The sequence below is a fragment of the Myotis brandtii genome, unplaced genomic scaffold, assembly GCF_000412655.1.
Source record: "Myotis brandtii unplaced genomic scaffold, ASM41265v1 scaffold89, whole genome shotgun sequence".
Classification (NCBI taxonomy): domain Eukaryota; kingdom Metazoa; phylum Chordata; class Mammalia; order Chiroptera; family Vespertilionidae; genus Myotis; species Myotis brandtii.
The window spans coordinates 1,384,855-1,406,841 of record NW_005371645.1 but is presented as its reverse complement, the minus strand read 5'-3'; the positions used below and the strand labels follow the sequence as shown (position 1 = coordinate 1,406,841).

The 21,987-nt window shown below is 47.1% G+C and overlaps 1 protein-coding gene across 16 annotated transcripts in view; it reads left to right on the top strand.

The window, feature by feature from the left end:
* FOXP1 (forkhead box P1) overlaps nucleotides 1-21,987 on the top strand; it is a 305,369-nt gene that overhangs the window by 226,319 nt on the left and 57,063 nt on the right. For all 16 annotated transcript variants that reach the window (XM_005885061.2, XM_014532393.1, XM_014532392.1 and 13 more), the window contains one exon: nucleotides 321-525. In XM_005885061.2, coding sequence (XP_005885123.1) covers nucleotides 321-525 — 205 coding nt within the window. The remainder of the gene's footprint in view (nucleotides 1-320; nucleotides 526-21,987) is intronic.

Sequence of the window (21,987 nt, the reverse complement as noted above, 5' to 3'; positions counted from 1 at the left end):
AGTATTGTTGAACACATTTATTTTGAGTCCTTCTTTGTGTCTAAAAATATATAACATCTATCCACTTTTTCCCCCCCAAAATCTGGAAACCACCAAGGGGATGGAGGCTTACCGTCAGCTGCAGCGGAGGACACCTCACCTGCACTCGAGGGAGGAGAGGGTTGTCACTGCATTGTTGGCTTTCGTTGGGAGGGAAAGACACTGCAGCCCCAGAGCCCCCTGACACTAGGCTTTGTTTACTGACTCTTTGATTTAATTACTGTTTGAAGAGGACGGAATTGGCTGTTAATTGATTTAATTATCCAATTTGTTTGTTTCAGGCATGATTCCAGCAGAACTGCAGCAGCTCTGGAAAGAGGTGACGAGTGCGCACCCTGCCGAGGAGACCACGGGCAGCAGCCACAGCAGCGTGGATCTGACCACGGCCACCTGCGTCTCCTCCGCCCCTGCCAAGACCTCCCTCATCATGAACCCACATGCCTCTACCAATGGACAGCTCTCAGTCCACACCCCCAAGAGGGAAAGGTAGGAACGAGCCACTGAGATGTGTCCAAAATTGTCTGTAACAAGGAGGGTGGGGGTGTGCCTCACCCTGTCTTCACGACCCCTAGTTGGCTCTGTGGGACTTGCATGTGCATATAATCACTTAAGAATGTATTCAATATTGTTTGGGTGTGAAGCACCTTTTCAACATGGAGTTAGCACTGCTGTGGCTCTAACCTACACTGCAGCCCAGCCAGCAGCCTTGCCTTCTCCTTGGATGGGTTGGGTTTAGGGCTTCCAGGCTTCCTCTCTCTGCCAGGTGCTCACCCATGCAAGCTGGTTGTCTTGGCTCCAAACCTCTTCTAAGGGAGTAGTAGTGTCCGCTGTGGGCAGTGTTGAATTGTGGTTTGAGAAACATGGAACTTGTGCTGCTCTGCACTGCCCTCCTTGCAGGCAGGGAGCCCATCTTTTCATTATGGTGTTCCCACAGCACATGAGCTTCTTAAAGTAAACCCCGTGAAGGTGCGAGGCTGGAGGGAGGAGGCCGCGTCTGCGCCCACAGGGGTCCACAGCTCACCTTCTGGTGGCGGGAGTGCACTGCCAGGGTCCAGTCGTCGTGGTTCCGGGTGGGAGCTTGGACTTGCCCTGAGCCCCTTTGGGCTGTTGAAGCTGAGGTTGTGGGAGACCCACCATGTGAGCACAGCTGAGGGAGGAAGCGGCGCAGCCACAACTGTGTCTTAGCACCAAAAGCACTGATGCCACTGTGGCTGCTTTTCAGAAGTAGAATGTGTCAGTGCAGATAATGCTCTTAAATTAGAAGGTTTTCTTAGTTTACTGTTTTTAAGCCATTTCCTATATATTACATAAGGCAAAGCTTCCACAGACAGGGGAAACCTTAGAACTAAAATGTGATAGTGTCATTACCATGAGAAGAAAACAAATTTTATATTTTGTTTTTAATAGAAGTGACTCAGTGAAAGTTTTAAAATTATGTTTTCACTTAAGCAATTACAAATATAATTTTATATATTTCTTGAAATATCAAACATCAGGAAGCCCACTGCCTTAATTAGGTTTGTATCTTTATACCAGCAGCGTTTTATCCATTTAGAGTTTAGTAATCACAGACAACATTATCTAAATACGTGTGTGTGTGTGTGTGTGTGTGTGTGTGTGTGTATCATATTCAGTGTAACACCCACGAGGCATTCCCCAAATGAGATTTGTGTATGCTTGAACCAGACCTTTCGACTCGCATTTTAAGATCCTTTGGAGTCTCTGCGGAAGGCAGAGGGGACCGAACGATGCTTTAGGCTGACTGGGTTAGGAGGTGTGAAGAACGGGGTGGTTCCGGCAGGAGCAGCTTGGAGCCCCTGCCCAACGGAGGCTTCTGCTGCTCCCAGTTAGGAAAGGTTGGAGTGTCTGGAGCCAGTCTTGGTCTGGCTGGCTGTGTAGTCCTTTAGAATGTCTTTGTTCTTTTAAAAACACTACCCCTTCAGTGGCTTTGGGGAGAAGGCTCAAGGCGCCCCCTTGCTGCACGTGCGTTGGTGTCCTGGGGTGGCTGCCCCGTCGCGGCCAGGCACCGGCACGGCCCCTTTACCGCAGAGCAGGGGGCCCTGTGCCAAAAATGCCCACCGAGGCCCTGGGGGTGTTTGCGCGGATTCTCCGCGACACACACTCTTGCTCGGATGCCGTGTGCTCAGCTTCATTCCAGAGGCCGTGCGTCCACACTCAGGTGAGGGCGAGCAGGGAGGCGAGGGGAGAGAACCTTTTCACGTCTTAGAGTGCGTTTGGAAGGAAGTGGATCCTACAGACAGTCCAACTCCAGAATAAGTTTGACTTTTTTTATGGTCCTTGTTTGTCTGCACAAAACTTGAGCATAATCCTCGGTATACTACATGTCAGAATTAGACTATGGATCAGAAAAGGTCCGGGCCTCACTGAGCCTTAATCGGGGGTAAAAGCAGGCTGAGTGTTGGAGTTGCGCGTGCAGGGATGAAGCAGCTGTGACATTACCTGCCACTGCTCCTCTCGACTTAGATTTCTGTAGATTCCTAGATGTGGCTGGATTAAAAGAAAATTCTAATTAGCACATTTTAACTGAATGTAGCAAATAAGACAAATGAGCACCTGAGGTTGAAGATAATTCAGAGTTATAACCTTGCAGAACTGGTCATCAAAAATGCAACTATCATGTATATATAGGTACTTAAAAGAATGCGATAGGGTCTTACCCGGTTAAGGTTAATTTCCAAGTCCTGTGTGTGCTGTCCTGTTTAAATAGTGGAAACAGAAAGCCGTCACCATAACAGGTTCTCGCTGCCACCCAGAGCTGCTGCTGGTCAGGGGTCCCTGGGAGAAGGGTCTTGTCCTCAGTCCTGGCCCCCGGGAACGCCCTGCCCTGGGCTAGTGCTGCCCGCGTTCCTGACAGGATCTGAACAGGAGGAGCTGGGTGCTCTTTGTGAAGGTGTGGAAAAGGCATTGTCGTGGGGGCTTTGTTTTGGACGTAGTCGGGTGCAGCCCCTTCTCCAGCCCTGGCCGCGCACCCTGGCCTCCTGCTCGCAGGATTAAAAGAAAATTCTAATTAGCACATTTTAACTGAATGTAGCAAATAAGACAAATGAGCACCTGAGGTTGAAGATAATTCAGAGTTATAACCTTGCAGAACTGGTCATCAAAAATGCAACTATCATGTATATATAGGTACTTAAAAGAATGCGATAGGGTCTTACCCGGTTAAGGTTAATTTCCAAGTCCTGTGTGTGCTGTCCTGTTTAAGTAGTGGAAACAGAAAGCCGTCACCATAACAACAGGTTCTCGCTGCCACCCAGAGTTGCTGTTGGTCAGGGGTCCCTGGGAGAAGGGTCTCGTCCTCAGTCCTGGCCCCCAGGAACGCCCTGCCCTGGGCTCGCGCTGCCCGAGTTCCTGACAGGATCTCAACAGGAGGAGCTGGGTGCTCTTTGTGAAGGTGTGGAAAAGGAATTGTCGTGGGGGCTTTGTTTTGGACGTAGTCGGGTGCAGCCCCTTCTCCAGCCCTGGCCGCGCACCCTGGCCTCCTGCTCGCAGCACAGCAGCTCTGGGCCCCGGTGAGCTGCAGGCTGTTACGGAGATAAATACCGCACTTGGCACGACACTCCCCTCTCCTCTTTAATTTGTCTTCCACAGGAAAAGTGTAATTAAATCATTCAGGGTAAACCCTGGAGTGTGGAGCAGGGAGGAGATGTGCTTTGGTAACGATGGCTGAAGCCCACTTCCCTGCTGTGCGGGCACCCCCTCTCCCTGCGACGGCATGAGTGGCCCTGTCCTTTGGGGGCTGTGCAACCCCCAGGTCCAGGCTTCCTCACATCCTGTCCCGGTGCCTCAGGGACAGTCAGCATCAGAATTGGGGACTTTCTCCCCACAATTTAATCCCGTTTGCTGTGACCCCGCCTCCGTCCCCAGTGCCCGAGAAGTGGGGGTGGGCAGAAGCTGAAGGGGCTGACAGAGGAGAAGGCACCTTCCTGACTCAGACTGCCATGTCATTCCGCAGGACCAGAGGTAGACGACAGAACTCAGACCTGGGGTCCCGGGACACATGACAGTATTACCTTGTTTTCTTTACTCGTCTGACTGTCTTGCTTTAGGAAATTCCAAGTTTTGATGTGGGTAAATAAAATCCACAGCATGCAAATGAAACATTTATGAAAATGCTAAATTTAGTAAAGCCCTTGGAGCTTCTTGGATCAAAGCAGTTATGTAAATACAAATAGCAATTACTACTTAAGTAATTGCCTGAGTTAAAATTCTAAATATCGCATTATGTTATGGTGCGCTGGGGAAGGGAAGGGCGCTCACACTGCATCAGTCTTTCTCTGCACAGGCGTGGGCTGAGTGATGGCTCATTGTATCCACGTGACCGCTGGGAAGCTGGAGGGGTTATCATACCCATTTCCCAGATGAGGAAATTGAGTCATAGAGATTAAATAACTGGTGTAGGGTCACAGAACTGATTAGTGGCATATCCAGGTTCCAAATTCAAGTCTCTCTTCTAGTTTATAAATCAGCACTTGAAGTTTCCGTTCAGCTTAGAAGTGAATACAGTCATGCACCCAACGCTGGGTCAGTCAACGCTGGGCTGCATGTTGGACGGCGGCCCCATAAAATTATAATGGAGCTGAAGAGTTCCTGTCACCAAGCGCTATCTTAGTGTCAGCGCGCAGTGCACGACTCGTGTGGTGGTGCTGCTGGTGGAAACACACCCGCTGACTGCCGGTCCTGTGAAGTGCAGCCCGCACAGCCCTGCCCTGCACACGGCACTTGCTGACACACGACTGTCACGGGTTCTGCACTCACCGTGCTGTCGTTTTCTCATGTGAAACAGTGTGCGTGTTACTCAGGCAGCAGCCCCGTCCAGCTCGTGTTCACACGTGTCTGGATTGCACCGTCTTCTCTTGTGCTGGAATCCATCTCCTGTGGTTGTGTAGTTACGTGCTGCACAGGCTTGCAGCCCAGGAGCAGTAGGCTGTACGTGTGGCTGGGCGTGCGGCGGGCCAGGCCGTCCAGGCCTGTGTGGGTGCACTCCGTGATGTTCACATGACAACAGCATCCCCTAACGACCCGTTTCTCGGAGTGTGTTCCTGTCCTTTAGCATCACATCACATGACTACCTGTGATGAACTAAAGTCAGTATTCTAAAAGAAATTTTAAATTTAATTTAAAAGTAATGCAGTTAAGCTTCTGTGTGTACATCAACACATTTTAAGGAAAATAGCAGTTTCCTCTTAACTTGGATACAGATATGTTCTAGGCCTTTGGTGAAGGCCTACAAATTATTTACGGTCTGAAGCAGCACATAAAAACAAAAATGACCCCCGTGCAAGACGTGCACACAGGCAGATGCACAGCAAGCCTTTTTCTCTCTCTTAAAAGTGCCCCCACTTTCCTGTCCGCCTTGTGAATCTCACGTTTCCTTGGTGATACATCCCGGGTCTCTGCTCCATTCCCGCTGTCCTCTGTGGGCCTCACTGGAAATACTCCTTTTGTCGTGATCCTTCCCAGATATTTGCTCTCAGTCTACCCACCGTCAGCGGCTGTTCCATAATGTGCGTGTCTCAGTCATAGCTCTGCTAGGTATTTGTTCCAAGCCTTCCCGAAGCATCGGGTACGAGGCTTCCTTAGCCTTCGCAAGGATCGCAGTTGCCCGGCCTCTGCTTTGGTTGCAGACTGTTCTCAGAGTCAGGACCACATCGGGCCCCTCTCCCGGGGCCTCCTGCCGCCGTCCACTCACCACGCCCCTTCCTTCGTTGTCATTCTCCTCTGTTGGCGCCGCGCGTGTGTCGCGCTGGCTTGTGCTTTCTGCGCTGCGCAGCTGGCAGCGCTTTTCAAATAGCCCTGAAGCCGTGGCTTGGCTCATGCGCCCTCAGACAGTTTCACGTGATACAGTGTCTGTTCTGCGCTGGTGGCCTCTTGCCATGTTGCCATGTATCTGACTGTGTAACAATAACATTTGTGTCTACTGGGCCTCACTATTTTCAAAAGGCAGGGGACTCTGAAATGTGGACAGCCTGGTGCTTGCTTTCTAATTTTTTAAACTAAATTCTATGTTGATGAATAAATATTGGTGCTTTTGGTGTATTTTCTAAAATTCTAGAAGCTTGGTTTCAGAATTGTTGTAGTTTCACAAGCTTTTCACTATTGTATATATTCCTAGTTGGGGCCTTTTGAGCCAGAAAATTAGTCAGTAAGCTCTAGTCTCTCATCATTCGGAGCAGTGCTTGCTCGTTGCACCTTTTCTTGGTTTCGGTTTTGAAAATCAGATGATTGGTCTTGTATTTCTTTTGATTTGAAGTATGTACTTGAGCACACACTGGCTACCACCAATCTTCCTTTCCCCTTAGAGCAGTGGTTCTCAACCTTCCTAATGCCGCGACCCTCTAATACAGTTCCTCATGTTGTGGTGACCCCCAACCATAAAATTATTTTCGTTGCTACTTCATAACTGTAATTTTGCTACTGTTATGAATCGTAATGTAAATATCTGATATGCAGGACGTATTTTCATTGTTCGCGACCCACAGGTTGAGAACCGCTGCCTTAGAGCATTTTGGAGAACCTGCAGTCAAATTGTCCCAAATCGTCTTCAAAATTGTTGCTGCTTCCTGCGAATATGTATTGAGGCAATTGATCTATAACAGAGGTCAGCAAATTATGGCCTACCAGCCAAGCCTGGCCCACAGCTCATTTTGTAAATAAAGTTTTATTGGAACACAGCGATGCTCATTTATTTATGCATCATCTGTGGCTGCTTTCACACTGGAGTGGCTGCCTTGAGCAGTTGTAGCAGAAACTAAGTGGCCCACAAAAACGAAAATATTTTACTTTCTGGCCATTTACTGAAAAAAATTTGCCAACTTCTGACCTTAACTAACAAGACCATGTTTCTCAGATTTCCTGATGGTATTCTTACAGGTGTTGGGTGGATATTCCTCCAGGAAGATTTGGGTTTCATGGTCTGAGCTGAGGTGTAGAAGATGTGTTTGTCATACCTGCCCGAGATTCCTGCTGCTCAGGTCAGCAGCTGCAGCGAGTTTGGCGTCACCTGGCAGCCTGTTAGCAATGCACAGTCAGGTGGGCACTGCTCTCCGCCCAGGGCGGGCGTGGTCATCAGGTCCCCTGGTTTGGGCAATGTTGGGAAGTAGGAGTTTTTCGGGAAATTTTTGAAAATCTAGTCCTTCCCATTCTTGTGTGAACCAGCAGAGCAGAGGGAGTATTGCTGGAGGGAGAGGAGCCGGCATGCAGGGCGGTGGAGGCAGCCACCATGTGCTGAGCTACTGCTCTGTGGGGCCCTATAAATAAAGGCCTTGCCCTGGCTGGTGTGGTTCAGTGGATAGAGCGTTGGCCTATGGACTGAAGGGTGTTGGGTTCAGTTCCTGTCAAGGGCACATACCCAGGTTGTGGGCTTAATCCCCAGTGTGGGGTGTGCAAGAGGCAGCCAATCAATGATTCCCTCTCATCATTGATGTTTCTCTCCCTCTCCCTTCCTCTTTGAAATCAATAATCTCTCTCTCTCTCTCTCTCTCTCTCTCTCTATATATATATATATATATATATATATATGCCTTGACATCTGCCTTGATGCTCTTTTTCCCATTTAAGCCTCACAATAACCCTATGGGCTACTTACTGTCCTATTTGTACAAATGGGATTGTGGGGCCCAGAAGCCACACAACTAGCTGGACTGGCCCCGAGGTCCTTGCAATGACAGCCATAGTCTGGTGGTTCCCGGGGCTGCTCCACCCAGACTATTGGGTTACAGTCTTCAGCCCTTAGAGCTCAGGGATCAGGACCAGGCCATAAGCATCAGGTGGTCGTCTGCTCAGCCATGAGGGGCGTTTGGAGAAGCCCCCGAGGTCCTCTGCTGCGTGTCTGTCTGGTCTTTCTGCCCAGAGCACGCAGGGGGCAGGCTGGGCGCGTCCTGCCAGCTGTCCTAGGGACCAGAAAGGGAAGGGCGGGTGTCCAGAGGCAGGGGCCTAAAATGCAGGCGCCTCTTTCTGTTCCAGAGCGACACTTTGAAGCATCACCTGCGTCTGTTTGCTTGGGAAATGGCCTGTTTAGGGCAGAAATGTTCCTGCTTGCCCAGGGTTTCCGGCTCAATCCCCAGCAGGGGGCGTGCAGGAGGCAGCTGATCCACGATTCTCTCTCATCATTGATGTTCTCTCTCTCTCTCCCTCTCTGAAATCAATACCAATATATTTTTGAAAATGTTCTTGCTTATGTCAGAAGGAGCATCTGGGAGCTAGTGAGCAGTTTGCACGTAGGGTGCTGCGCGGTATGTGGTGACTGCAAGGCTTAGACGAGCTGAGATGCGCTTCCAGCCCCTTGCTCCTGGGTCTCGGCAGGAGGAAAAGCTCTGGGGCCGCGCCCGCTGGACGCCACTCCCGTGCCAGAGGCCCAGCGAGGACTGCAGTGGTGCCTCGCCCCAGGGACCAGTGCACGGATTTCCTTGAGGGTTTGCCTGGTGTGGTGATTAAAAGAAAACGAGCCGGTTATTATTCTCTGAGAGCTGTGGTGTCCTTTTTGCCATAACATAGCGTCACTAGACGCTACAGCTGTTTTTCTTTCTTGCGTTTAAGTAATAAATAATTTCCAATAAATGGCATCATTGCTCTGGAGAGTCAGTTCATCTTGTTTCTCTTAAAGGAATCTCCACCGTGGGCTCTGTCATGTCTAGCGGGCCAGCTGTCCCCACACCATATGTGAACCCCATTCCTCTCACTGCGAAGGGAAGACAGTCTGGGATGATGGGGTTTCCCGCCAGAGCCCTTTGTTGGTCCCCGCCGTTCGTTCGGCAAGTGTGTGCACTGCGTGGAAGGGCTCACCCTCCTCCTCAGTCTCCCCTCGCTTTCCCGGAGGCCAGAGTGGCAGGGGAGCCCGAGCTCCGGCCTGCGCGAACTCGGGCATTGTTGCTTGTACTGGGTTAAGAGGTTGTTTTTTTGTGGTTGTTTTTTAAAATATATTTTTTTATTGATTGCAGAGAGGAAAGGGAGAGAGAAATAGAAACATCAATGATAAGAGAGAATCATTGATTTGCTGCCTTCTGCACGCCCCCTACTGGGAATCGAGCCTGCAACCCGGGCATATGCCCTTGACCAGAATCAAACCTGGGACCCTTCAGTTCATAGGCCGACGCTCAATCCACTGAGCCAAACCAGCTAGGGCTGGGTTAAGAGTTTTGTTGAAATGCACACTTTGCCACTTGGATTGAATGAGTAGAAAATTTCCTTTGCCAGATACTGGATTCATCCAAAGTGGAAAGGGAAGCCACGAGTCTACAGAAGCCATGTGGCTTGGAAAAGTCCTGGCCTTACTCTATTCAATGGCAAATAGGAGTCCCGTGTTCTTAGCCAAGCATGGGTCGGGCGAGGGGTTACCTCTGCAGGAGTCTGAAGTGGGAGTCATGTTCTTTTCGAATTCGTGCACTGGGCCTCTACTAAAGTATATTCTCCTCATTAAAACAATAGTGGAGGCTCACACAGGGAGGTTGTGAGTGTGTGTCCCCGCTTGTCACTCTCCTGTGTGAATGAAGGAGATAACCATTCCTTTGGGGAACTATTCCGGGGACTGAGCACAGATACGCCAGCCAGAGAATTCTCTTAGCTGCGATTTTCCTTTCTGTGTGAACTCAGAAATAGCATCCCGATGGGCCCCATGCTCTGCAGTCACAGCACAAGTGCAAAGCCCAGGTGGTGTTCAGTGGGACAGTCCCCTGGGCATGTGTCGCCAGGAGCCGCACGGCCTGTTCGGTGTCTATCCATCTGGCAGTCTGTCCCGTTCACAGGAAGGCTCGGCGGAGCCTGGCCGGCACTGTGGTCAATGTGGTGGGAGAGGAGGCCTCCATCCCAGCAGCCTCTGCGGGGGAGCGCGTCTTAAGGTTACGATGTGCACACCCACACGGGCTCAGCGAGGGAACCCAGGAGAGCCTTTCCTTTCCCTGCCTCGCTTTTAGAAGCAAATGGTTCAGTTGGCAGGTATAGTTCCGGTGCGTGACACATACCTGGTTTATAGCAAGCCGTGTGCGCGCACACATACACACACACACACACACACACACACACACACCTTTTCTGGGTGTTGCTCGTTCTGGGTGTTGTTCGTGGGTTACCCCAGTTTTAGGACAGTGTACCTGTACTAGACTCTGGCTTTTGTTCTCTGTTTTTGCATTTTCAGTTGTGAAAATGATTTTCAATATACAGTTTGGATTGTTGGGCTAGTTAGTTAGTTTTTGTTTTTAAGTCTTAAAATGAGAAAAGTGAAAGGGAAGAGAGAATCATTACTAGTCTCAGATCTGAGAGTGAAACATTCCATGGAGTTGTTAGAACTGAACTGGGAGAATCAAGAAAACAGAGATTGCCCTGACTCTGGCTTTTGTTCTCTGTTTTTGCATTTTCAGTTGTGAAAATGATTTTCAATATACAGTTTGGATTGTTGGGCTAGTTAGTTAGTTTTTGTTTTTAAGTCTTAAAATGAGAAAAGTGAAAGGGAAGAGAGAATCATTACTAGTTTCAGATCTGAGAGTGAAACATTCCATGGAGTTATTAGAACTGACTGGGAGAATCAAGAAAACAGAGATTGCCCCATAAATAAGATGAAAAGGGGGCATTTTTAAAGGCACTTTGGAACATTTACTAGAAGGCACAGCCTTCTCCATTTTATACGCTCAAATGTTGTTATGCTTTTGTGCTATTTCTATTATTCTTTTTAAAAAAATATATTTTTATTGATTTTAGAGAGGAAAGGAGAGGGAGAGAGAGATAGAAACATCAATGATGAGAGAGAATCATTGATGGGCTGGCTCCTGCATGCCCCCTACTAGGGATCGAGCCCACAATCCAGGCATGTGCCCTGACTGGGAATCAAACCATGACCTCCTGGTTCATAGGTCGACGCTCAACCACTGAGCCACACCGGCTGGGCACTGTATCTATTCTTGTTTGGTAAACACAGACCCTATAGTAACTGTAGCTGATGATGTTTATACAGGTCGTATAAACCTGTAAGACTTTCCTCAACCAATAGACACTCTTTTGTGACCTTTAAACTTCAGTCCTTTTATGATTTTCAAGGAAATCAATCTAATGGCAAGGTTGATTCCTCTTTCATTCTTTTTTCTATTTTTTTTTCATACTTTTAGGTATATCTTTGAAGTATCCTTTCTGTGTGTGCATTTTGCATCTTGGCTATGAATGTTGAGTGTGAGGTACATTATGGCAGAAGATAAAGAAAAGCCCACAATGTTTGTGTAAATCAAGCACGTCACACTCAAAGACTAACGCGGGCCAAATAACCAAGGTGTAAGTGTATGTGGCCACAAAAAACACAAAAGCTTCAGTTTTCATAGAAACGTAGGTTTATTTTGATAGAGACATGCTGAATACAAAGGGCTGAAATAAATGAGTAATGGTTAACATAAAATAATAAAACATTTTAATAAAAATTAATATTTTTTCCTGAACATTAACTTTACCAGACAGTGAGTAACTGCAAAAATTAATAAGCATAACGCAAATAAACCTATTTCTCTTGTTCTCTGAAAGCAAAATATTTCCTGTTGCACACATCAAACAAGTCAGTCCAAGACTAATGACATGGCAATCGGCAGTAAAAGTATTCGCTGCTAGTGTTAGTGGAGAGGAATGGTGCGCCTGCGCGTAAGGCAGGTGAGGGAAATGAATGCAACACATTATACTAATCAGTCATTAGCGAACATTGTAGTTCATTATTAGTAAATATGTATAACAGGATATTGTAACATTTAAGTTACGAAATATTTATCGAAACGTTTCTTACATGCCGTTATATTGGCTGGGCCGCAAAAATACTCATTGTGGGCCACATGCAGCCCACAGGCCACGAGTGTGACACGCTTGGTGTAAGTGATGCAGTCTTTGGTTTCAGGAGTGGCCATGGTAGTCATTGGGTGGGGTTAGGTTAGACATCCAAAAGGCTAAAATTCCACTGAAATTATTATTACAGACCTGAGAAGTGGACAGGCTTCTGTGACTGTGTCTCCTTTTTTATATCTGAAATACTGATGGAAACATTCTGGTACATATGAGCCCCTATATTCAACTTAACTTTTTCCTTATGAGTCATATTTTTGACAAGAACAAGATGTCTGGTGTTCAAGATCCGTGTGAGAAATAAATAGCAGTTTAATTAGAAAAAAAATTAACACCAAGAGCTGGAATAATCCAGTGGTGTTGGAATAAATTATAAGGTTATACAGGCAGAACTACAAAGAAACCTAAGGATGAATGGGAAGAGGATAAATGGGAAGTTATCCAGCGTTCAACCAAAAAGCGTTCCTAAGCAGGGCGGAAGTCACTGGGCGGTACATCCATTCAGTCCACACAGCGTACCAAGCCCCAACCACGTCCCAAGTGTCCGTGGCTTAGCCATGAGGATCCAGCCCTGAGCTTGGCAGAAGAGATAAAGAACAAATGAGTAATTACCTAATAAAAAGACACAGAATCAAGTTCTGAAAAAAATAAAGCGGGCAAGGGGGAATAGTGGGCCAAGGTTACCATTTGGGTAAATCGGTTGGTCTGGCAAGGACTTTCTGAGGAAGTGAATCTTGAGCTGCTGTGAGGAAGTGAGGGGAGAGCCCTCCAGGCAGCGGACACAGCAGACGCAGAGGCCCTGAGGCCAGGCAAAGGGGTAGGGTGTTTTGCTCAGTCACGGCCCATACCTCATGTGGGGCGGGGGCGGGACGGCAGTATTTCTAGGAATTATGAGGTAGACTCTGAAGCTGGACCGCCTGCATTCCAACACAGGCTGTTCACTTAGTTTACTTCATCCTCTGTGCCTCCATTTTCCATCTGTGAAATGGGTATGATGCCAGGCCTTGCTTCATAGATTAACTGTGAAGGTTAAATAAATTAATACACATTATAGTCTCTAGCATATAGTAGGTGCTCTATAAAAATCGTTAAAGTCATTTATTCTTTCAAACCACATTTTTGAGCATTTATTATATACTAACTTGTACCTTCTGGGAATTAAAAGATGGCTACAATGTAGTTCTTCCCCTGTCAAAGTTCACAGTCCAGTCAGAGACACAGACATGGAAACAGACTCTTGCAACACAATGTAATACATTCAGGAGTATGTGCAAAAGTCGATGATTTGTTTAAAATGAGCACTAGTGGAATATTGTAGAGAATGTATTTCCTCCCCACGTGTGCATCAGGTGAGATGATGTAACTGAAGGGGGGGCTTCGTGTCGCTTGTCGCTGGCTGCATCCTGGCTGTCTGGGCAGCTGGTCCTTGGGCAGTTGGTGCTGAATTCCGTCACAGAGACTAGGCCAGTGGTCGGCAAACTGCGGCTCGCGAGCCACATGCGGCTCTTTGCCCCCTGGAGTGTGGCTCTTCCACAAAATACCACGTGCGGGCGCGCATGTACAGTGAGATTGAAACTTCGTGGCCCATGCTTCGAGCCGCAGTTTGCCGGCCACTGGACTAGGCGAACGGTTCAGAAGATGGAGAAGCCCTTGTTGACCTTTGGCCCCCTAAGCTGTCAGAGTCCTGGGAGCCTTCCTCCATACTTTCACATGCTCCAAACAAGAGAGAAAATGTGAGTTTCTGGTCAGAGTTAATTCTCACCTGTCGCTGGCCTCAGCGCCGCCTGTGGGCCTGGCTGGAGGACAGGTGCTGACCCCAGTTCTTGTGTTTCTGACTCAGCAAGTTGGGGTGGGGCCTGAGAATTTGCATCTCTGACAAGTTCCCAGGGACCATGCTTGGAGAACATCCCAACTGCTATGCTTCCGCGGTGGCATTCCTCCCTTCCCACCAGTCGAAGCAACAGAAGTGACCGGGATAACTTATTTGCTATCATTTAGCACAGCGGTTCTCAACCTGTGGGTCGCGACCCCTTTGGGGGTCGAATGGCTCTTTCACAGGGGTTGCCTAAGACCATCAGAAAACACATATATAATTACATATTGTTTTTGTGATTAATCACTATGCTTTAATTATGTTCAATTTGTAACAATGAAAATACATCCTGCATATCAGATATTTACATTACAATTCATAACAGTAGCAAAATTACAGTTATGAAGTAGCAACGAAAATAATTTTATGGTTGGGGGTCACCACGACATGAGGAACTGTATTAAAGGGTCGTGGCATTAGGAAGGTTGAGAACCACTGATTTAGGACAACCTGTGCTCCAGTGCCAAAATATTCAAAGAGAAAAAAAATTAAGATTATGATCCAACAAAAACTATATTATGGAATAAAATTTCTTTAAAAATTTCTAATACTAGCCTTTAAACCATGTGTAAATACTCTCGTCTTTCTAATTTATTTTTTGTTTTATTGCTTAAAAATGCTTTTTATGCTTCAATCATCTGCCTGGTCTCATTCTGCCTCTTGTAGCAGGTGAGCTCCTGCTGACAGTGAAGGACAGATAAAATGTTCCATCTTACGTACCAGCCACCTGTTCAGTTCTCTCCCTCCAGCTGGAGAGCCGGGCAGACTCCTGCAGAGAGGAGAGAACTTAGGCACAGCCTGTGCCCAGGACCTTTACCGGTGTTTGAGTCACCCCATCATGATTAAACATTTTGAAAATGCACCCCTACTAAGTGTGCTTTTTACTTAATTATGCACATGTCTAATATGTTACCTGTATTATAAAAATTAGAGGCCTGGGGAATGAGAAGTATGTACACATACACATGTGTATGCTCATAAAAGGTCTAAGATCACCGTAACACACGCACACGTCCATTTCAATATTCTCATGAATCCCGGCGTAGAGACCGTGTTCTAGGAACCCGACTCCATGCTTCTCACAAATGAGGTGTTTATGTGAACCTGCTGAACTAAAGGGAGAGAAGAGGGTAATTCAGGTGGTTATTAATGAAGCATTCTGTGCTACAGAAAAGTTAAAGCAGCTGCATAAAGTGGGGGTAACTTGAAGGAAACTTAAATGCGTGTGCCGAATGTTTCTGCGCCCGTTTGTGTCTGAGCTCACTTGTTCTTCGCTCTTGCTGTTTGCCTTCCTGGGTGGCCCTCACACAGTTACCTGACCCCCTGGCTGTGGCTGTGGCTGTGCTGACATCCGGAGCATTGAGGGGAGGGCTTCCACCAGGAGAGGAGTGTTGGAACTTTGATCTGTGCTCTCTGGTTTCCTGGGTGCTGTGGGTGCCTGGGACACCTGGGTAAGGTTCCACGTGGGCCCGGTGACTCACCACTGCAAATACACTTGCAGTGACATGATGAGAATGCTGCTAAATGGTGTCAGTAAGTTGTGGATTAGTGGTCCCTTTTCCGTATTGACACAGTCGCTCACGGCCACTCTTTGGAAAGCATTCTGTTTTCCTAACAAGATCCCAGGATTGATGCTGTCAGCGTTCACCTCACAAACTCAGGGCAGCCCTAATTGTTGGAAACAAAAGCTGGACCTCTGCCTCCTCTTGGTCTTTGCCTTTGTTTACCCCTTCACTCAGCACCATGCAAGCAGGCGCCCTGCCGTTGTCATCCCTGCGGTCAGTGTTGCGATGGACTGACTGGAAAGCACCATACAGCCTCTTGCCCTGCCCTGTGCTTCCGTGCCCAGACCTGGCGTCGGGAAATCAGGACAGCATGTTTCACCCAGTAGCTGAAAAGGGAGATGGGCAGGTAGGTGATGTGGATGGTGAAGGAAATAACTTGCCAAACTTACCACCTGTCCTGGCCCCACCCTCAGGTTCTCACCATAGGCACAGCGGTCAGCCCTGGTCACAGCCGCACCTACACACGGGCTCCTGGCTGAGGGGTAAGCTCCAGGCCGGGAGCAGGGACACTGCGCTGCTGTGGTGGCCTTTGTGGGTCTTTGCCCCATACATTCTGATGACCCTGAGGCTCCGCCTTCCCCCTGAGAGTTCAGATGGAAGGGTCTGCAGAGACTGGCCGGGGTCAGTCACCCAGCTGTCCACTCGGTCGCCCTGAGGAATGAATACTCCATGAGCTTTAGTAATTTGAATGTGTCCCGTTGTTAGGAAGTTGCCATATGTTCTTACATTATTATTATATTATTTTCTTAAAGATGACTTATTTTTCAATTCAGATGAAATAAACATTGTCCTAAGAAGCGATATTTGTGAACTCGGGTTGAGGTTGGAGATACTACATACATTTTTGTCCAAGATCAATTTATTTTTATTATTTTTATTTTTTTAATCTTTTATTTTTTTAAATTTTTTTATTGATTAAGTTATTACACATGTGTCCTTATCCCCACGTTACCCCCTATCCCCCACTCATGCCCTCACCCCCCTGTTGTCCATGTCCATTGGTTAGGCCTATATGCTTGCCTATATAAGTCCTTTGGTTGATCTCTCCCCCTTACCCCCACCCTCCCCTGCCTTCCCTCCAAGGCCCGACGGTCCGATCGATGTCCAAGATCAATTTAAATAAACCTTCCAGTCTTTAGAAGTCCCGTGTTCACCCAGCCTCGTGTGGACTCCCACTGTGTGTGCGTATCACATCCTGCGATGTTTTGGCAGGATTCCCTCTTTTTGCTGAGACGGGCCTTGACCAAATATGGAACTGTGCTCATTGTATCGGGACCCTGCATTCATGATACACTCTGCTTTCCTAAAAAGCCCAAATCTATCCCTCACCTTCCTAAAAAGTTGCCAAGACCCTACTCTTCACACACATTCTCCTTCCAGGCTCAGGGCACCACTCCAGGTCAGAGGATCATAGGGCACACCTAGGGTTTGGGAACTGGAGTTTGAGTTGACAAACCCACTGATTGAACAGTGGCGGCCAGGCTACTCCTGAGCAGTGCCATCACAGATCTGTGATCATGTGAGACTGGTGTTTGTTAAGCAGAAGTAGGAAATGACCTTCTCTCTGTGCTAACTTCCTTGAGTCTTACCTGCTTTGTAATATATTTTTAAAGCAGCCTTGCATTTAATTCATTAATAACTCAGAGCAGCATTTTTATGAGTCTGGAGCTACTCTTGGTAAAGTTGCTCAATACCAGCACTTTCCATATTTCTTCATCTTCAACTTGTTCTTCAACCCACAGTTAATAAAGAGGGCACCTCAGGAGTGTTTCTTTAACTGCAGTAATTTTTAGGGCAGACACTTCGACCCACCGCACTCATGCTGTGGTCCCTGGCGGGCCCCATCTTCATCACGCCGGAGCCAAGGGCCTCCCAGTCTCCACCCCCCAACTCCTGAGTCAGAATCCGCAGGGTAAAAGATCTCTAGGTGATTTATATCCAAGAAAAAAATGTATGAAGCAATATCCTTAGCCTTGAACACAATTATGAACTTTTAAGGCCCAGACAGTGAACTTTGAGTCATTCTCTTGCCATGTTCAGTTTTTGCCGTATCTGGATTTGCCTATTAATATTTTTTATTTAATATCTTTCTGAAAATTGACTAACTTCAATAGATTTCAAAAAGGTTACCTCTGCGAAATCACAAATCTGATTTACTAGTTGCATTTCTTTTAGTAAACATGGACATGAAACCAGCTTCTCCACCTTTAGCCAGCTTCTCCCAGCCTCTCCCAGCTTCACCCGGCTTCTCCCAGCATATCTGGCTTCAGTGGCCGCAGTCAAGATACTGCAGAAAGATGACCCTGTACTTCTCTCAGGATAACTTGTAATTTGAGGGGGGAAATCCCTGAACATAGATGGTTAATAGCTTTTATTTCAGATGTAAAGTTAGTTAAGGTAGCCCCCACATCTCATGGCACAATTTTGAGAGCAGATAATATAACAATAATCTCTATCATCGTTTAAAAGCACAAATCTGGCACTTAATAGACTAATTCACAGTCACTCCATCGCAAGTTTTACTCATGAATATCATATCATGAGGGAATGTGAAATCCTTTAATTAAACATGATTTGAAAGCAGCAGAAATGGAGAAGAGTGTTTGGGGAGGGAGAGTGAAGGACTCCGTGCTGGGAGTGAAAGCTGGGCGGCGTGGATGTGTCTGTGCAGGGACCCATCTCCGTCACTCCAGCCCGGCCTTTAACAGGCTCTGATAAACAGCCCTGTCTGTTCAGATTATGAAACCAGTTGCCAACTTACTTTAGGAAAACGAATAAACACGTAGAATAGCATATTTCCATAATGAGTGAAAAGCAAAAGCTAAGGCAGAATGTGAGAAATGAGCTACGTCGTCTCCAGGTGTTTTCGGTGAAGGTTAAAGGAGAACGTCATTTGACGAGGCTGCTGCTTTGTTACCGCTCCTGTCCCCACGGAGCACTGCTCTCTTGTAGGAAGCAGGAGACCTGTCCCTAGGTCTGCAGCCCACTGTGAAGACACCTGTGCCTCTTAGTTTCTACCCGACGCTGGGATTTGACTTGCAGCTGCTCTGGGGGAGGCAGCAGTGGTGTGGAAGCTACCAGAGGAATGGCCCTAGCGCGGGAAATCAATGTCTGAGTGGTCACTTGGCTACTGTGAACCCGCCCTGACCTTTATGCGGCCGCCCGTGCTCAAGTTCCAAAGCCAACTCACCTGGTTTGGTTTCATTCAAGTTGACCTATTGATAGCAATTAGTTCTTGAAAATTTAGTATAAAAATCTGAAATCTGGCCCTGGTTGCAAGGCTCAGTTGGTCGGAGTGTCCTCCCGTACACCAAGAGGTCGCGGTTTTCATTCCCGGTCAGGGCACATACCCAGGTTGCAGTTTCTCTCTCTCTCTCTCTCCCCACCCCCAGTCCTTTCTCTCTAAAAATCAATAAAATCATGTCCTCCAGTGAGGATTAAAAAACCTGAGGTCTGATTATTGTTTTTAGTATCACTTCATCACTAGAAGTCAAATTCATGCTCCCATATTCAGACCTAAGCAATCCCTGGTATGATACTGAAAATATCATTGAGAGTAGGATATCGTAGCACAGGAGAAGGCAGGGAAATGTTAAGTAAAAAGTGACTAGAGAAACGGGAATCATTTTCGTGTAAGTTAAAGAATCTACCAAACAAAAGGGAAAGTTTAAAAGTAGTGGTGGTTTCCATGGACACCGTTATGGTCACAGTTTTTATTAGTGGACGTCCTGACACGGTGTCAGGAGAACACCCCTCGGGGACCGGCGGTGCCTACAGCGGCTTCGTGTTGGGTTGGGAATGAGCAGCCCTTGCCATGCAGCCCAAGTCCTAGGCCACGACGGGCCTGCGAGAGGAGGATCTGTGGCTGACAGTGTCATAGGATGGACATAGGAAGCATGTGCACATGGACATGAGACGGAGGAATTGAGAGACGGGCAGGGAGAGGAGACCTGAGCCACAGCGAGGCCCGAGGTAGTGGCGGCGAGCTGGCCCTGTTAGCCCGGTGCCTTGTCTCGGTCAGCGTGTCACTTTCGTTGGCCGGCTGGAAAGGCCCGACGGCGAGGAAGGGAGGGAAGCACACTGCGTCGAATTCCAAGGAGGGGGCATGGGATTCGTTGTACTTTGTGATGTGTGTACGGGAGGTGTGGGCAATGGTTTAGATTCACAGGGGGAGGGAATGTCCAGCCCTCGGGCCACATAAGGCCAACAAAGTCATTTGGTCTGGCCCTGCCAAGGTATTAGGGGTGAGTTCATTAAATGTTTGACCAAATAGAGCAGGCTAATTGTTAAGTTCATAATTTTGCATGGCCCAGGAATGATGTTATAAATATCTAATTGGCCCTGGGCAGGAAAAAGGATCCAAGCCCCGGTTTAGAAGGAAATGGCCTGTGGGCAGCAGGGGAGCCCCCTCTGTCACTGCAGCTGGGGGAGACAGACCTCACTCTTTCTTCTTAACATAGCACCTCCTCCCTACTCATCTTGTCAGTAAGAAGATAGTCCTCTGCCCGTCCATCTGCATATTCCTGGTAGAAGATTCATGGAAGTGTTACCACTGGGATTCCCTGCAGTTTTCAAATGCAGAAATGGAGGGCAGGCATTTAAATGACTGGCCAGGTTTCTGGTGGTTAGGGCTGCAGTCCTGACAAAGGAGGCCTTTATCCCTCAGCTCCCTGAGAGTGCTGGTGGGGAAGGCGAGGCCACGCCCACTCCTGCCTGGAGCTGGGAGGAGGAGGAGGAGCAGGAGGAGGAGCAGGAGGTGCTCATGCCCAGGCTGGCAGGGCAGGGAAGCCTGCCTCACACTCGTCCTTCAAAAAGTGGTTGTACTAAGTTTTTATTTTTATTAAATTAAATATATATTTCTGCCCCACCAAACTTTAAAAGTTACTTTATAATTTAATGTAACTTCAAAAGTTATGTTATAATGTAAATATAAATTCTTTTGAGAACACAAGCAGTATATTAGGGAAAAATAAATAAGCAAAAATGAAGTACAAAAGTACTACAGATACTATATTTATGTTCAGTTGGTTTTTGAAAAAGCTGCTAAGATCATTTATTTGGGATAGAGTTACGTTTTTATCAAACAGTGGTGGGACAATATACAGAAGAATGAAGTTGGGCCCCTTCCTCTCACCATGTACAGAAATTAATTCAAAATGTGTCATAGACCTAAATGTGAGAGCTAGAGCTGTTAGAAGAGAACATAGGAAAAAAAAAATAAAACAAAACTTTTGCAGCTCAGCAGAAGAGACAAAAACCCAATATTTAACATGGGCAACGGAATGAAGAAATAGTTCTCTAAAGAAGATAGACACAGGTCAAGAGGGCCAGTAAAAGATGTCAGCATCAGCCGTGGCTGGGGCTCGGGTGGTTGGAGCATCATCCTTGTGGGCTCTATTTCTGAGTTTTGGGTTTTGGGTTTGATCCCGGGTTGGGGCGTGTACAGGAGGCAACTAATAGGTCCCCCTCCCCCCCCCCCTCCCCCTCCTCCTCTCCTTTCCTCCCCCCTCACTTCCTCTCTAAAATCAGTAAACATATTACATATTCTTGGGTGGATAATAATAAAAAGATGTCAACACTATTAATCACTAAGGAAATATAAGTCAAAAGTACAAAAAGTTACCACTTTACATCCACTGGGGTGGCTAAGAGAGCCATACAGCAAGTGTTGGCAAAGATCTGGAGAAACTGGAGCCCTCAAACAGTGCAGCTGCTTTGGAAAAGAGTCTGGCAGTTCCTTAAGATGTTAACTCGCATCACCAGATGACAACACCCTACTCTTAGATATGTAGCCCAGATTTTTAAAAACCTACTCAGACTAGCATGCACTTTCACATTGGCACTAATCACAATAGCCAGAATGTGGAAACAGCCCAGATGTTTGTCAGTTGATGAGTGGATAAACAGAACATGTACATCAGAGGAATAGTATTGAGCCGTGAAAAGGAAACGAAGGGCTGACACTCACTGCACAGTGTCCGTAAACCTACATACCATTATGCTAAGAGAAGGAAGCCAAATACAGAAGGCCACATACTGTATGATTTCATTTATATGAAATGTCCAGAATAGGCGAGTCTTTAGAAACCAAGAGTAGAAAAGAAAAAGGTACTCCACAATTTTGAGTGATTGGAGAATGACCAGCAGTTTTCTGTAACTTAATTTATCAAATAACGTGCCAGTGAAATAAAATACAATTTATGATCTGGGTTATTTTTTCTTGGGGTCGGGAAGAGAAGCTTTAAATCCAAATGGAAAAGTATCAGAAATTGAGAGAGGAAGGAGACAGGTGAATTTGGAAAAGAAAAAACAAGTAGGGAGAGACGTAAAAGATGGGCCGGAGAGCCCAGGGCAGGCACAGAGGAGCCCTGTGCCTGTGGAAGGAGAGCGGCATTTGAATTAGTAGGAAATACCTTGGGGTTTAGCAAGGTGTCTATTCTTTTTATCTCCTTCAACGATGATACTCACAGTTGCCTCAGAGAAAATTAGCTCACAGGACTAATGGTGGAAGGACCACTGAACACTGCAGACTGAAAGTGAGTTGTTCTTGGTTTTAGCAGGTGAATTCAGTGGCTGTAGGTCTGAGTTTTGGTTAATTGGTGAACTTGGGAAGGCAGTAGTGGATAGTCATCATTGAGGAACCTTTGTGTTACATAAAATCTTCTCAAAGGCTAAAGTCAGTGTTGA